This window comes from Amblyraja radiata, chromosome 26, assembly GCF_010909765.2.
Source record: "Amblyraja radiata isolate CabotCenter1 chromosome 26, sAmbRad1.1.pri, whole genome shotgun sequence".
NCBI classification, from domain to species: Eukaryota; Metazoa; Chordata; class Chondrichthyes; order Rajiformes; family Rajidae; genus Amblyraja; species Amblyraja radiata.
Window position 1 is genome coordinate 10011724 of NC_045981.1, and position 15426 is coordinate 10027149.

A 15426-nucleotide genomic window follows, 5' to 3' on the forward strand; every position below is an offset into this window, starting at 1 on the left:
GCACCAGCAGATGAAGAGTGGAAGTAGCCTTTCTCTGCAGCCTTTAGTTTATTGTCCCGTGTTCCGAGGTACTTTTGTTGCGTGCTAACCAGTCGAGCCGTCCACAGTGTATAGATCCATGATGAAGGGAGTAACGTTTAGTGCAAGGTGAAGTCCAATTAAAGATTGTCCGAAGGTCTACAGTGAGGTAGATAGTAGTTCAGGACCGCTCTCCAGCTGTTGGTAGGATGGTTCACTTACAAAATTCTTAAGGGGTTGGACAGGCTAGATGCAGGAAGATTGTTCCCGATGTTGGGGAAGTCCAGAACAAGGGGTCACAGTTTAAGGATAAAGGGGAAATCTGTTAGGACCGAGATGAGGAAAACTTTTTTCACACAGAGAGTGGTGAATCTCTGGAATTCTCTCCCGCAGAAGGTAGTTGAGGCCAGTTCATTGGCTATATTTAAGAGGGAGTTAGATCTGGCCCTTGTGGCTAAAGGGATCAGGGGGTATGGAGAGAAGGCAGGTACAGGATACTGAGTTGGATGATCAGCCATGATCATATTGAATGGTGGTGCAGGCTTGAAGGGCCGAATGGCCTACTCCTGCATCTATTTTCTATGTCTATGTTTCTATGGTTCAGTTGTCTGATCACAGCTGGGAAGAAACTGCCCCTGAATCTGGAGGTGTGCGTTTTCACACTTCTGTACCTCTGGCCTGATGGGAGAGGGGAGAAGAGGGAGTGACCGGGGGTGAGACTGGTCCTTGATTATGCTGCTGGCATTGCCGAGGCAGTGTGAGGTGTAGATGGAGTCAATGGAAGGGAGCTTTTTCTTCAGCCAACAATGGACCATTGTGGGCTCCACCTTTCTCGGGTCTTCGGTGCCAGCTCCGATTTGTTCTGTGCCTTTTCATGCCTCTAGATTCCCTCTCCCCTGACACTCAGTCTGAGGAAGGATCTCGTCCCGAAACGTCACCTATTCCTTTTCTTCAGAGATGCTGCCTGACCCGCTGAGTTACTCCAGCTTTTTCTGTCTATTAATGGCAGCTCAGTGGCGCAGCGGTAGAGTTGCTGCCTCACAGCGCCAGAGACCCGAGTTCAATCCAGACTATGGGTGCTGTCTGTAAGGAGTTTGCACGTTCTCCCTGTGATCTGCGTGGGTTTTCTCTGAGATCTTCGGTTTCCTCACAAACTCCAAAGACGTAGGGGTTTGTTGGTTAATAAGCTTGGTATAAATGTATAATTGACCCGTGTGTGTGTCGGGTATTGTAAGTGTGTGGGGATCGTTGGTCGATGCGGACCCGGTGGGCACTGTTCCCGCACTGTATCTCTAAACTAAACAATTGATGGGAGGTCGGTTTGTGTGATGGATCCGGGCTGCGTCCACAATTCTCTGCAATTTCTTACGGACTTGGATGGAGCTGTTCCCGAACCAAGCTGCGATGCATGCCGGTAAAATGCTTTCTAGGGACTGGGGTAACTACCACAGCACCTCCACACCTCACTCTCGTCTCCTGCTGGAACCCAGGATGGAAAAAGTCCAGATTATCCGAGGCACGAGCATTTAAAAAAAAACTTCCATCCCACTTTGAAATAAAATACTTGAAAAGCAGCAACATCAAAGATTTCCCTTTTTAAAGGAATGTATTGATCTTAACGAACACTTAAGTATTATTTTCTGGCAGTCATTTTTTAATTTCAAGCATAATAACGGAAGCGTTTCACAAAGCAGCTCCATTTGTGCTGAGTTTCAATTTGTTTTATTGCAAAACCCTTGCTAATCTAGGAACAAATCTTTTACACGATTAATACATTTCAGATCATTCAATTCTTCAGGGAAAAAAAAAGCAGCAAGAAAAAAAAGAAGTTCTTTCCAGGCGAAGCAACCAAGGTTATTTGCCCCACAAGTTAATCTGCACCTTCCGAGATTCCTCTTCATCTTAGGGTTTTCCTGTAAAGGGAACAAACAAAAATGAGTAAATTCTAGTGCCCTGCACTCATAGAACAGTGGAGCAAAAGAACTGGCCCTTCGGCCCACAATGTCTGTGCCGAACATGATGCCTGCACATCACCCATATCCCTGTGCCTGTCCAAAAGCCTCTTAAATGCCACTATCGTATCTGCCTCCACCACCACCCCCCGGCAACACGTTCGAGGCACCCACCACCCTCTGTGTAAAAACAAAAACTTGCTCCCTCTGGGAAAGTTCATAATCTATTTTATTCAAACTCAACACGCTCAGATCAGTGAAACCAAGCAGTTGTAGCAGTCTGAGGAAGGGTCTCGACCCGAAACGTCACCCATTCCTTCTCCCTAGAGATGCTGCCTGTCCCGCTGAGTTACTCCAGCACTTTGTGTCTGTCTTCAGTTGTAGTCATACAGCTTGGAACGTCACCCATTTCTTCATCCCAACTTGCCCATGTGGACCAACATGCAGGCCCCATCTACACCAGCCTCACCTGCCTGCGTTTGCCCCACATCCCTCTAAACCTACCCTATCTTTGTACCTGTCTAAATGTTTCTTAAACGTTGTGGTAGTCCCTGCCTCACCTACCTCCTCCTCCGGCTGCTCGTTCCATACACCCACAAACATTTGTGTAAAAAAAAGTTACCCCTCAGGTTCCTATTAAATCTTTTCCCCTCTCGCCTTAAACCTATGTCCTCTGGTTCTTGATTCACCTACACCGGGCAAAAGACTCCGTGTGTTTATCTGATCTATTCCTCTCATTGTTGTGTGCGCTCAAACAAACAAACACTGCAGTGCACAGTGTAAAAGAAGTTTTAGACTGTAAAGCTGCAAGTGCTTTTTTTAACCCTGGTAAAAATTGTAAATTTAAACAGGCATGTGCCACTGGAAAAAATCGTATTCAACTATGTGTCTGAGCGCTGGTTATTTCTGCGATCAGCCAATTTCTTCAGAAGATCAAAGATTGCGAGCGGACTCCTCGATAATCCGCGAGTCTTCGGAAAGGAACACCAAGTTCTTCTTTTCTTCACCATTAATTGCACCGACATCCAAAGGACTTGCAGTATGGAATAGTTCACTTCCACCTCTATCCCTTCCTCTGGCTTCATATTCCATACCTCTTCTCTCCAAGCTCACACCTTTTGTTATTTCATCTCTAGCCTTTGTCCCACCATGTACCAATAAAAATACCCACCCTCCAGGGGTCACAGTTTAAGAATAAGGGGGGAGGCCATTTAGGACTGAGATGAGGAAAAACGTTTTCACCCAGAGAGTTGTGAATCATTGGAATTCTCAGGCCAATCAAGAGAGTTAGATATAGCTCTTAGGGCTAACGGACTCAGGGAATATGGGGAGAAAGCAGGAACGCGGTACTGATTTAGGATGATCAGCCATGGTTGAATGGCGGTGCTGGCTCGAAGGGCCCGAATGGCCTCCTCCTGCACCTATTTTCTGTGTTTCTATGAAACCGACAATCTCGGAGAAAACCCACGCAGGTCACGGGGAGAACGTGCCAACTCCGCCCAGACAACAGCCGTAGTTGGGATCGAACCCCCTGACTCTGGTAATGTAGGAGCTGTAAGTGGAGACTGTTCAACACCGCCGTGTGTCAGGATGTGTCTGAAACACGTGCTGGAGAGTCTGGCAAACCACAGGTTTGGGCAGAAGACGAGAGTGATCTACTAAACATCTCACCTGTTGGTGCTTGGCTCTCCTCGATAGCAGGAGTGAGGATGAGCCAGCCCAGCCAGCCCAGCCAGCCTCCAACAAACCCAAACAGCTGAATCTCTTTGAGCTGATCCACATCTCCAGGGCTGGTGAGCGGCCAAGCTTGACGGAGCCAAACTCCAAACCTCAAACCTTCTCTCTTGGCTTCATTTGAGACGGCTGTTCAAAATCAGAGGCAATTAAACCTGCCGCCCCCTGTTTACTCTCCAAAAACAGAATGAACAACTAAACAAACGCTTCCAGGACCTCCTGAAACACATGGAGATGTCACCACAAACGGAGCAGTTCCAGTGGTGGCTGCAGGAGTTGTTGGATAATTACATGTTGGCACCCATAAACACGAGGAAGAACAATTTCACAGAATATTAATTGAAGAGCAAAAAAAAAAAAAAAATAGCTGCAAATGTGGGAAACAGGAAATACAAAGAGAATGTGGTAGAAATGCACAACAGGTCAGCCGGCATCTCTGGAGAAAGAGCAGAGTTAGTGTCGAAGGTAAACACAAAATGCTGGAGTAACTCAGCGGGTGAGGCGGCAATGGAGAGAAGGAATGGGCGATGTTTCAGGTCGAGACCCTTCTTCAGACTGATGTCAGTGGAGTGGGCGGGACAAAGATAGAATGTAGGCTGGTGGGAGAACTGGGAAGGGGATGGAGAGGGAAAGCAAGGACTACCTGAAGTTGGAGAAGTCAATGTTCATACCGCTCGGGTGTGAACTACCCAAACACAATATGAGGTGCTGCTCCTCCAATTTGTGCTGGGCCTCACTCTGAACATGGAGGAGGCCCAGGACAGAAAGGTCAGATTGGGAATGGGAGGGGGAGTTGATGTGCTGAGCCACCGGGAGATCAGGTTGGTTAAGACGGACTGAGCAGAGGCAGAGTTAGTGTTTCAGGTCAATGAGATTCAAGATAGACACAAAAAGCTGGAATAAAGGGCCTGTCCCACTTTCACAACCTAATTCACAACCTTTTTTACTCATGGACATTTTTCATCAGGTTAGAAAAACGCCCCGACCTACTTGATGCCACGAGTACCTACGACTGGCATCATGACCTACCTACGGCCTCGTGACGACCATAACGACCAGTATGAGTCAAGAGCAAACTCGGCAGAGGTTGTGAATTAGGTCGTGAAAGTGGGACAGGCCCTTAACTCTCTGGAGAAAGGGAATAGGTGACGTTTCGGGTCGAGTCCCAGCTTTAACCTGTTTCTCTCTCCAAAGATGCTGTCTAACTTGCTGTGTCTCTTCCATGTTTTCTGTTTTAAATTTTTTTTAGAATGATCGTTGCACAATCATTGTGTGGCTCTGGGGAGTGATGTGGGGCAGAGAGAGCTCGGAGTACAGGCCTTGCAAGTGGCGTCACAGGTGGGTAGGGTGGTCAGAGTATTGAGTATAGAGGTTGGGAGGTCATGTTGCAGTTATATAAGACAATAGTGAGGCTACATTTAGAGTATTGTGTTCAGTTTAGGGCACCCAAGGTGCAAGGGGCTAGTGTTAATAGGAACCGGAGTGGCAAATGTTTTACTTCAAGGGTTGTGTATGCATGGAATAAGCTGCCAGAGAAAGTAATTGAAGCAGGTACTGAGAAGACACTTGGAAAGATACATGATGGGAAAGGTGTAGAGGAATAAGTAGGCCTAGTTGGGTGTCTATGTTAGCGTGGGTGAGTTGGACCGAAGATCCTGTTTCTGAGCTGCACAGCCTCGCAGGTGAATTCAGTACTACGAGCGAGAGACATGGGCAGCAAAGAAATGCTTATTATCATGTATCATTGCAGCGCCGGAGACCCGGGTTCGATCCTTACGGGTGCTGTCTGTATGGAGTTTGCACGTTCTCCCCGTGACCATGTGGGTTTTCTCCGGGTGCTTCGGTTTCCATCCCCCACACTCCAAAGACGTGCAGGTTTGTACGTTAATTGGCTTGGGTTTGTACACTCACTATGACTCATTGTCCCCAGCGTGTGTAGGCTTGTGTTAATGTGCGGGGATCGCCCGTCAATGCGGACTCGGCGGGCTGAAGGGCCTGTTTCCGTGCTGTGTCCCCGAAACAATAACTGAGCTAAAAGAGGGTGGAGATGAACACATGGCAGCAGTTTTTTACCTGGCAGCTTGAGCCATTTGGGCACTTTGTTCGGGGGAGCTGGCTTGGAGCCCGATGCTGATGCCGCTGTCCCCGCTTCGCTCCTCGTCTCCTCGTCCTGCAGGCTGCTGGCACAGGGTTGAAGCTCTGCATCTGAAGGCAGCGAACTGGTGGAAGGGGCTGCATTCCTGGAGATGGAGCTGAAGAGGACAGAGAATGAAGAAGGGCCTCGACCCGAAACATCACCCATTCCGCCGCTCCGGAGTTGCTGCCTGTCCCGCTGAGTTACTCCAGCATTTTGTGTCCGGCTTTGGCGCAAGCCATCATCTGCAGTTCCTTCCGACACAGGGATGGCTGCGCAACTTGGATGCTGCTTTCAAAGCTTAAGAGGCCATGGGAACTCACTCACGCAGGGCTCTAACGGAACCCAAGCACCGTGAACAAAGCGGATTTTGTGACCCAGGAGGTAATTAGCTGATCAGAGAGACTCAAAGCTGCAGGGGTTAAATCAAACAGACAAAAGCCAGCACGCTAATCACCGCTCTGCTTCCGGCTTGCTATCATTGCTTCAGCTGCCTTGCTCTCTCTATCTGACCTGTCTTTACACCACCTGACTGCTGAGAGGAGGCCGTGGACTCTGAGGAGTATAACCAAGGTGCCCTGCCGAGGGGACTTAGTTGGCGGCACGGTGGCGCAGCGGTAGAGTTGCTGCCTCACAGCGCCAGAGACCCGGGTTCGATCCTGACTACGGGTGCTGTCTGTACGGAGTTTGCACGTTCTCCTTGTGACCGGGTGCTCCGGTCTCCTCCCACATCCCAAAGACGTGCAGGCATGTAGGCTAATTGGCTTTGGTAACATTCTAACTTGTCAGCAATGTGTGGGATAGTGCTAGTGTACGTGGTGATCGCTGGTCCGCGTGGACTCGGTGGGCCGAGGGGCCTGTCTCCACGCTGTATCTCTAAAGTTTAAAATGCTCATAATGCGGTCTGCACAAACATACCTTACTCTAGAGACACAGCTCGGAAACAGGCCCTCCAGCCCAACGAGTCGGTTCTGATCAGTGATCACTAGTGTACGGGGTGTACACTAGTACTGCCCTACATACTCGCGACAATTTTACAACTTGCCAATTAACCTACAAACCTGTACATCTTCATAATGTGGGCCGAACACCCAGGGGAAAGCACCCGGAGAAAACCCACGCAGCCACGGGGAGAACGTGCAAACTCCGTACAGACAGCACACGATGGTCAGGATGGAACCCGGGTCTCTGGCGCTGTGAGGTGGCAACTCTATCGTGTTGCCCTATTCGCTGTTTGCCTTGGTCGAGAACAGTAACGTGGAGAATGAGAAGTTACCTTTGATGCACCCGTATATGTAAGATGTCTTTGGTACAGTTGTTTTCACTGGCACCTTAGTAAAGAACCTCGAACTGCCAAGGTGTCAGTAACAAAGCGGTAAGGAGCTGATTTCTACACTCTGCTTCCAAGACTGAGCTGTTTCTGTGATGCTTTGCTATAAATGTGGGTTCTGTGAAATCGCCGTTGCCAACTCCAGCGTTCTGCTGAGAACGAAGGCACATGGTTCTCACTCACTCGCTCGTCTCTGGTTTCAGGCTGATTCGGCTGAGGGGGCAGCACGGATTTCAAAGTCATGGAAGAACTCTTCCATTTCCCGGAGGATAGGCCACTGGCAGCCAAGTGGTGAGTGCAGAGTGGGGAAAGCCATTTAATTTTCTGAGATGGGAAACATTTCCCCCTTTTTGGCCTTTCATCATTCCCAGGTGTGGGGTGGGCTGACCAGCTGGCTGCTAAGTTCATCATAGATTCTACGAGCAAAATTAGGACATTCGACCCATAGTTTTATCAAGTTTACAAAGTTTATGAATACGTTTATTGGCCAAGTATTCACATACAAGGAATTTGCCTTGACGCTCTGCCCGCAGGTGACAACATGACATAGTGACAGTTAGGAATGACACATAAAACATTCAACATTAATAATAAAACATTATCGATTAAACATGTGAATTAAAGTCTACGCTGCCATTCAATCATGGGTGGTCTGTCTTTCCCTCTCAACCCCATTCTCCTGCCTTCAACCCATAACCTCTGACACTCTTAGAATCTATCAATCTTCACCTTAAAAATATCCATTGACTCGGCCTCCACAGCTGTTTGTGGCAATGAACTCCACAGATTCACCACCCTCTGACTAAAGAAATTTCCCCTCATCCCCTTTCTAAAGGCACGTCCTTTTATTCTGAGGCTGTGGCCTCTGGTCCTAGACTCTCCCACTAGTGGAAATATAATAATAATAATACATTTAATTTTTATAGCGCTTTTCTAAGACTCAAAGTCGCTTTACAATAGTAACAGACATTAGCAAACCTGCAAAATATCCCCTGCACATCCACTCCATCTAGGTTTTTCACTATTCGGTACGTTTCAATGAGGGTCCCCACCTCATCCTTCAAAACTCCAGCGAGTACAGGCCCAGTCCCGCCAAACGCCCATCATGTTAGCCCACTCATTCCTGGGATCATTCTCGTAAACCTCCTCTGGACCCTCTCCAGAGCCAGCACATCCTTCCTCAGATATGGGGCCCAAAACCGGGTAGATTCACAGTCTCTTGCCCAGAGTGGGTGAATCGAGGACCAGCGGACATAGGTTTAAGGAGAAGGGGAAAAGATTTAATAGGAATCTGAGGGGTAACTTTTTCACACCAAAGATGGTGGATGCATGGAACAAGCTGCCAGAGGAGGTAGTCGAGGCTGGGACTATCCCAACATTTAAGAAGCAGTTAGACAGGTACATGGATAGGACAGGTTTGGAGGGATATGGACCAAATGCTGGCAGGTGGGACTAGTGTAGCTGGGACATGTTGGCCGGTGTGGGCAAGTTGGGCCTTAGGGCCAGTTACCACGCTGTATCACTCTATGACTGTAAAACCGCTCATGATACGCCTGGCTTCTGACAGTGTACGTCTGACCATCTGCAGGGGAACAACTCTATTCAACGTGAAGAATCGTTTAGTCTCCACCCTGTGCCACTTACAGTTCGGGATGTCTGCGGGGCCAGCCTTTTGTCTGTGTGGGAAGGAACTGCAGATGCCGGTTTACACCGAAGATAGACACAAAATGCTGGAGTGCCTCAGCGGGTCTGGCAGCATCTGGGACCAAAAGGAATGGGCGACGTTTCGGGTCTGAAGAAGGGTCTCAACCCGAAACGTTACCTATTCCTTTTCCCCAGAGATGCTGCCTGACACGCTGGGGTTACTCCAGCATTTTGTGTCTGTCTTTGGCCTTTTGTCTGTGTCCCGCACCAGCACATCACTGGAAGGTCAACCATCATGACCCACGGCAGTGGACACTGGCTTGAACTGTGTCTCTGCCCGCTAACTTATTTTTAGAGCAGAATCACCCACAGGACAGCTACAACGTAGACCCAAGAGAACAAGAGTGTTAAATTGTCATGGAGGCTGGGAACAATTACATTCTTAAATGCTGCACACCAACACAACAACAAATAAATCCACAATCATCAAATGCAGTATGCTTTCAGTAACACGAGGGAACCAGAGCAGAATAGGTGTGCAGCTATATAGCTCCTTGACAGTAGATTCACAGGTGGACAAGGTGGTCAAAAAGGATTGCGGCACTTTGGCCTTCGTCAGTATTGAGTGTAGAAGTTGGGAGGTCATGTTGCAGTTTTATGAGACGTTGGTGAGGCCGCATTTCGAGTATTATGTTCAGTTTTGGGCACTGCTATGGGAAAGATGTTGTCAAGTTGGAATGGGTGCAGAATAGATTTATGAGGATGTTTCTCAGGATTAGGGGGGTCTGAGCTATAGGGAGAGGTTGAGCAGGCTAGGACTCTATTCCTTGGAGCGCAGGAGGATCTTAGAGAGGTGTACGATCACCAAAGAAATAACGGTGTCATCCATTCCACATGTCTCCAATTCACTCCCAATTATTTCATATCATTTGAATGTTCTGCTGTATAAAAGAACCATTCAATCAAATTGACCAGCAGTGAAGAGCTTAATTTAGTTTAGAGATCGACAATAGACACTGCATGGAACCAGGCCCTTCGGCCCACCACGTCCACCCTGGCCATCGGTCTCTTTTCACACTAGTTCTGTTATCCCACTTTTTCATCCTCTCCCTGCACACTGGGGGGGCAATTTACAGCGGGCCACTCAACCAAAAAAAAACACGCACGTCTTTGGGATGTGGAAGGAAACCGGAGCACCTGGAGGAAACCCATGCGGTCACAGGGAGAACGTGCAAACTCCACACGCACAGAGAGCACCCAAAGTCAGGATTGAACCTGGGACTCTGGCGCCGTGAAGCACCACAGTGCTCTGCTGTAAAGAGGTGCGTATACCTAACCCCCCCCCCCCCCACCCCCCAAAATCTCCAACGAACTGATGAAACATTGTACAATCTCAGTAGATTCCTGCAGACCACAGGATCTGAAGAAGGATCCTGACCCAAAACATCACCTACCCATGTTCTCACAAGTTCACGTTATAGGAGGAGAATTAGGCCATTCGGCCCATCGAGTCCTCTCCGCCATTCAATCATGGCTTATCTCTGCTTCCTAATCCCATTTTCCTGCCTTCTCCCCATAACCCTTGACACCCGTTCTAATCAAGAATTTGTCTACCTCTGCCTTAAAAATATCCACTGACTTGGCCTCCACAGCCCTCTGTGGCAATGAGTTCCACAGGTTAATTACCCTCTGACTAAAGAAGTTCCTCCTCACCTCCTTTCGAAAAGAGCATCCTTTAATGCTGAGGCTATGACCTCTGGTCCTAGACTCTCCCACCAGTGGAAACATCCTCTCCCACATCCACTATGCCTTTCATTATTCTGTAAGTTTCAATGAGGTCCCCCCCGTCAACCTTCTAAACTCCAGCGAGTAGAGGCCCAGTGCTGTCAAACGCTCCAGAGATGCTGCCTGACCTCCCCTGAGTTACTCCTGCACTTTGCGTTTTTTTGGGGGGTAAACTGGCATCTGCATTCTCTTGGACAGCAAATGGCAACGTAAGGTTTGTTATCTAATTGACCCTGAATGTCACCAAGAGCTGGCTGTAAATGATTATAAAATAACGCACGATGCTTGCCCCAAAACAGAATTACTGCTTCTTATTACATATGTTTTCTGCCTTTAGATGGGCTGAGAAATTGAGCTGAAAGGATTAACAAGTTTTAAAAAGCAGGAGACTCTTTTTGGAGTTTGGGTCCAAGTAATGAATAAATACCACCTCGGCAGAGGCACATTTCTGTGGATGGTCTGGTCAAGGAAGCCCTTTGGAGAGCCATATGTTACCTACATTAGGAAGATTTTCCTCTTTGAAATGCTGAAATGTGTGTAAAATTTGCAGACTTAGAGACCATTATTAGTTGTTCTTGGAACCAAGAGTTAGAATCGGAGAACAGGAGGCCATTCGCCATGTTGTACCGGTGCCAGCTCTTTGAAACATGGATTCAATCAATGCCACTCCTCTCCACTTTCCCCACAGCTCTGCCAATTTCTTTTCAAGTGCATATACAGACCGCGTTCGAAAGTTCCTACATCTGCTTCCAAAGCAGTTCAAGGCAGCACATTGCCAATCGTTAGACTCACTGCTCAAACAAAGGCCACCGTACGTTGACAATCACCGCAGACGGACCTGACCCTCTGCTTGTGAACAGTCCCTCAGCAAAAACAAACAATTCCTCCCTACCTACGTCACCACAACAAATCAATGTTTTTGAAAGACTTTAGACAACAGAGAGTCGTGAGTCTGTGGAATTCTAAGTTTGAGTCGGTTTATAACACCATAAGACCATGAGGTATACTGTAGGGGGCAGGATGAGGCCATTCAGCCCTTCGGGTCCGCTCCACCATTGCATCGTGGCTGAGAGAATGGAGCGGCTGGGCTTGTACACTCTGGAGTTTCGAAGGATGAGAGGGCACCTTATTGAAACATAGAAGATTATTAAGGGCTTGGACACGCTAGAGGCAGGAAACATGTTCCCCAGAGTTGGGGGAGTCCAGAACCAGGGGCCACAGTTTAAGAATAAGGAGTAAGCCATTTAGAACGGAGACGAGGAAACACTTTTTCTCACAGAGAGTGGTGAGTCTGTGGAATTCTCTGCCTCAGAGGGCGGTGGAGGCAGGTTCTCTGGATGCTTTCAAGAGAGGGGGGAAAGAGGGTACGGTAAGGGGGAAACCGTCCTTCATCGCTTCCTGGTGAGGATGCAACTATTATTTGAGTCGCGGAGGTCAATCCAGTAGGTAGGCCGTGGCCTTTCCTGCCGGGACCGACCAGAGCTCCAGCAGCAGAGGCGCAGCACTGGATACATCGAGGAGCGGGCGATCCCTCACCTGGGATCGCCGTTTGGAGCTCCGGAGTGTTGGGCCTGCTGCATCGACATCGCGGAGCTGTGGGTGCGGAGCTCCCAACGCGGGCGGCGCTGACTTTAACATCACGGAGTCCTGGGACCCTTTGCCGGGGGTCGCCAGCGTGAATCTCCGCCCAGCTCGGCCTGTGGACTTCGGGAGCCGCGGACTCCGGTGGAAGGTGGCTGATTCAGAGGTCCAGGCCGCTGAGGATGTTCTCCCGTTCGACGTCGGGTTCCATCGTTCCCGGCGAGAGGGCCTGAACATCGGGCCGCCCGTAGCGGCGACTACAGGGTGCTCGGGATGCCCCGACCACGGGTGAACATCTGGGAAGATCAGCGAGGAGGTTGACTGGACTTTGGTTCCTTCCCTCACAGTGGGGAACTTTGGTGCTGCTGCGGGGATGGTGTGTCGTGGACATCTGTGTTTTGTGCTTTTTAAAATTTATTTGTATGACTGTAAGGAAAATAGCATTTCGATGTCTCTTAATTGAGACAATGACAATAAATTGAATCCAATCCAATTCAATCCAAGAGAGAGCTAGATAGGGCTCTTAAAAATAGCCCTATCTAGTCAGGGGATATGGGGAGAAGGCAGGAACGGGATACTGATGATCAGCCATGAATACATTGAAGTTGTAGTTGTACAGTTGTACAGGGTCTTGGTGAGACCACACCTGGAGTATTGCGTACAGTTTTGGTCTCCTAATCTGAGGAAATACATTCTTGCCATAGAGGGAGTACAGAGAAGGTTCACCAGACTGATTCCTGGGATGTCAGGACTTTCATATGAAGAAAGACTGGATAGACTCGGCTTGTACTCGCTAGAATTTAGAAGACTGAGGGGGGATCTTATAGAAACTTACAAAATTCTTAAGGGGCTGGACAGACTAGATTCAGGAAGATTGTTCCCGATGTTGGGGAAGTCCAGAACAAGGGGTCACAGTTTAAGGATAAGGGGGAAATCTTTTAGGACCAAGATGAGAAAAACATTTTTCACACAGAGAGTGTTTAATCTGTGCAATTCTCTGCCAGAGAAGGTAGTTGAGGCCAGTTCATTGGCTAAATTTAAGAGGGTTAGATGTGGCCCTTGTGGCTAAAGGGATCAGGGGGTATGGAGAGAAGGCAGGTACAGGATACTGAGTTAGATGATCAGCCATGATCATATTGAATGGCGGTGCAGGCTCAAAGGGCCGAATGGCCTACTCCTGCACCTATTGTCTATTGTCTATCAGTGTTTCCACTGACTGGTTAGCACGCAACAAAACTATTCACTGTACCTCGGTACACGTGACAATAAACTAACCTAACTAAACTAAATTAATGAAGGGAAAATAAGTCTCAACAGGCAAGATATAATCAGAATGCTTGCATTTTTGAAAGGAATCGGATTTAATAGCTTTAAAAAATCCCAGCCAAACTGGAAGGGGAAAATTGTCTGTGAAAGACAAATTATGGAATGAACGGGGTCTCAACACGAAACGGCGCCTGTCCATTTCCCTTCACAGATGCTGCCTGATCCGCTGAGTTCCTTCAGCAGTTTGTTTTTTACTTCTGGAATGCATTTCGGCCACTGCACATGAACGAGTTCTTTCACTGCTGTTTTCCAAAATGCCCATTTTACATTAATGGATGCATTTATTCCAGGAACAAACAGAGAAAACTTTTAAACGTGCAATTTATATTGCAATCCCTTTCCACCTCTTCACTGACGTATTTTATTCTGTGATTTTTGCCCGACTGCAAAATAAATAAATCAATCACTTAAAAAAAAAAAAAAATGCTGTTATCTCCATATTATTTAAGATCGATAAGTAACCATGGAAATGGCAAATTACTGGCACACCTGTGTTTATGAATATTGTGTGCCAGTAAAAGCAGCCAGCTGTAAAAGATTACCTACACTCTTGCTCGCAAACAACAGAATACATTCACAACCCAAATCACAATATTAAAAAAATCCCCAAATGTCTTACATCAGTACGTGGTCAAAAATTGCTGGAGAAACTCAGCGGGTGAGGCAGCATCTATGGAGAGAAGGAATAGGCGACGTTTCGGGTCGAGACCCTGAAGGTCTATTCTTGCTATTGAGGGAGTGCAGCGTAGGTTTACAAGGTTAATTCCCGGGATGGTAGGACTGTCATATGCTGAGAGAATGGAGCGGCTGGGCTTGTACACTCTGGAGTTTAGAAGGATGAGAGGATATCTTATTGAAACATATAATATTGTTAAGGGCTTGGACACGCTAGAGGCAGGAAACATGTTCCCGATGTTGGGGGAGTCCAGAACCAGGGGCCACAGTTTAAGAATAAGGGGCAAGCCATTTAGAACAGAGATGATGAAACACTTTTTCTCACAGAGAGTTGTGAGTCTGTGGAACTCTCTGCCTCATAGGGCGGTGGAGGCCGGTTCTCTGGATGCTTTCAAGAGAGAGCTAGATAGGGCTCTTAAAGATAGCGGAGTCAGGGGATATGGGGAGAAGGCATGAACAGGGTACTGATTGGGGATGATCAGCCATGATCACATTGAATGGCGGTGCTGGCTCAAAGGGTTGAATGGCCTCCTCCTGCACCCAGGGGCGGAAAACCCGGGGGGGCCAGAGGGGACACGCCCCCCGCATGTTTTGAGAGGTGGGGGACATCCCCCTCAAGTTTTTGTGATCCCGATTTTAAAATCTCCGCTTATAGCGCTGGATTGAGCCTCCGAAGCCTCGCGCGCGCGTGCGTGTGTGCGCATGCGCGCGAGGCTGCCAAAAAATTGTGTCCCCCGTCCCCTCCATGTTTTGATAGTGAGTTCCGCTCTTGCTTCCTGCACCTATTGACTATTGTTCTGTCTTATACCAGTATTCATCCAACACCTTTCTCTGTGAAGTATCACTATCACACATAATCATTTTCAGCTTCAGTGGGTTATACATGCCGGCCAGCGGCTACAGCAATGTCCAGTTAGTAAAACAAAGAACATTTCAACACTAACTACTGCGTCAGCAGTTTACTGTGCACTGAATAATAACATCAAAAATGTTCTATTTGTAGAGTGCAGCAACAACAATGCATTCATTCATTTTCAATTTGTCAACACTGCATAATCTGATCCATGGGATTGAGCCTGGAAGAACTTGGCAATGACAGGGGAGGGATGCACGGTGGCACAGCGGTAGAGTTGCTGCCTCACAGAGCCAGTGACCAGGGTTCCATCCTGGCTACAGGTGCTGACTGTACAGAGATTGTACCTTCTCCCTGGGACCGGGTGGGTTTTCTCCAGGTGCTCCGGTTTCCT

The 15426-nt window shown here is 48.1% G+C and overlaps 1 protein-coding gene across 3 annotated transcripts in view; it reads right to left on the reverse strand.

Moving 5' to 3' along the window:
• Window positions 1-1651: 1651 nt before the first annotated feature.
• aspscr1 (ASPSCR1 tether for SLC2A4, UBX domain containing) overlaps window positions 1652-15426 on the reverse strand; it is a 155138-nt gene continuing 141363 nt past the window's right edge. For 2 of the 3 annotated variants that reach the window (XM_033044217.1, XM_033044215.1), the window contains 2 exons: window positions 5778-5956; window positions 1652-1931 (listed from right to left, as the gene is read on the reverse strand). In XM_033044217.1, the coding sequence (XP_032900108.1) occupies window positions 1921-1931; window positions 5778-5956 (190 nt within the window). In that variant the 3' untranslated portion in view covers window positions 1652-1920. The remainder of the gene's footprint in view (window positions 1932-5777; window positions 5957-15426) is intronic. The other variant, XM_033044216.1, reaches the window with a different exon arrangement.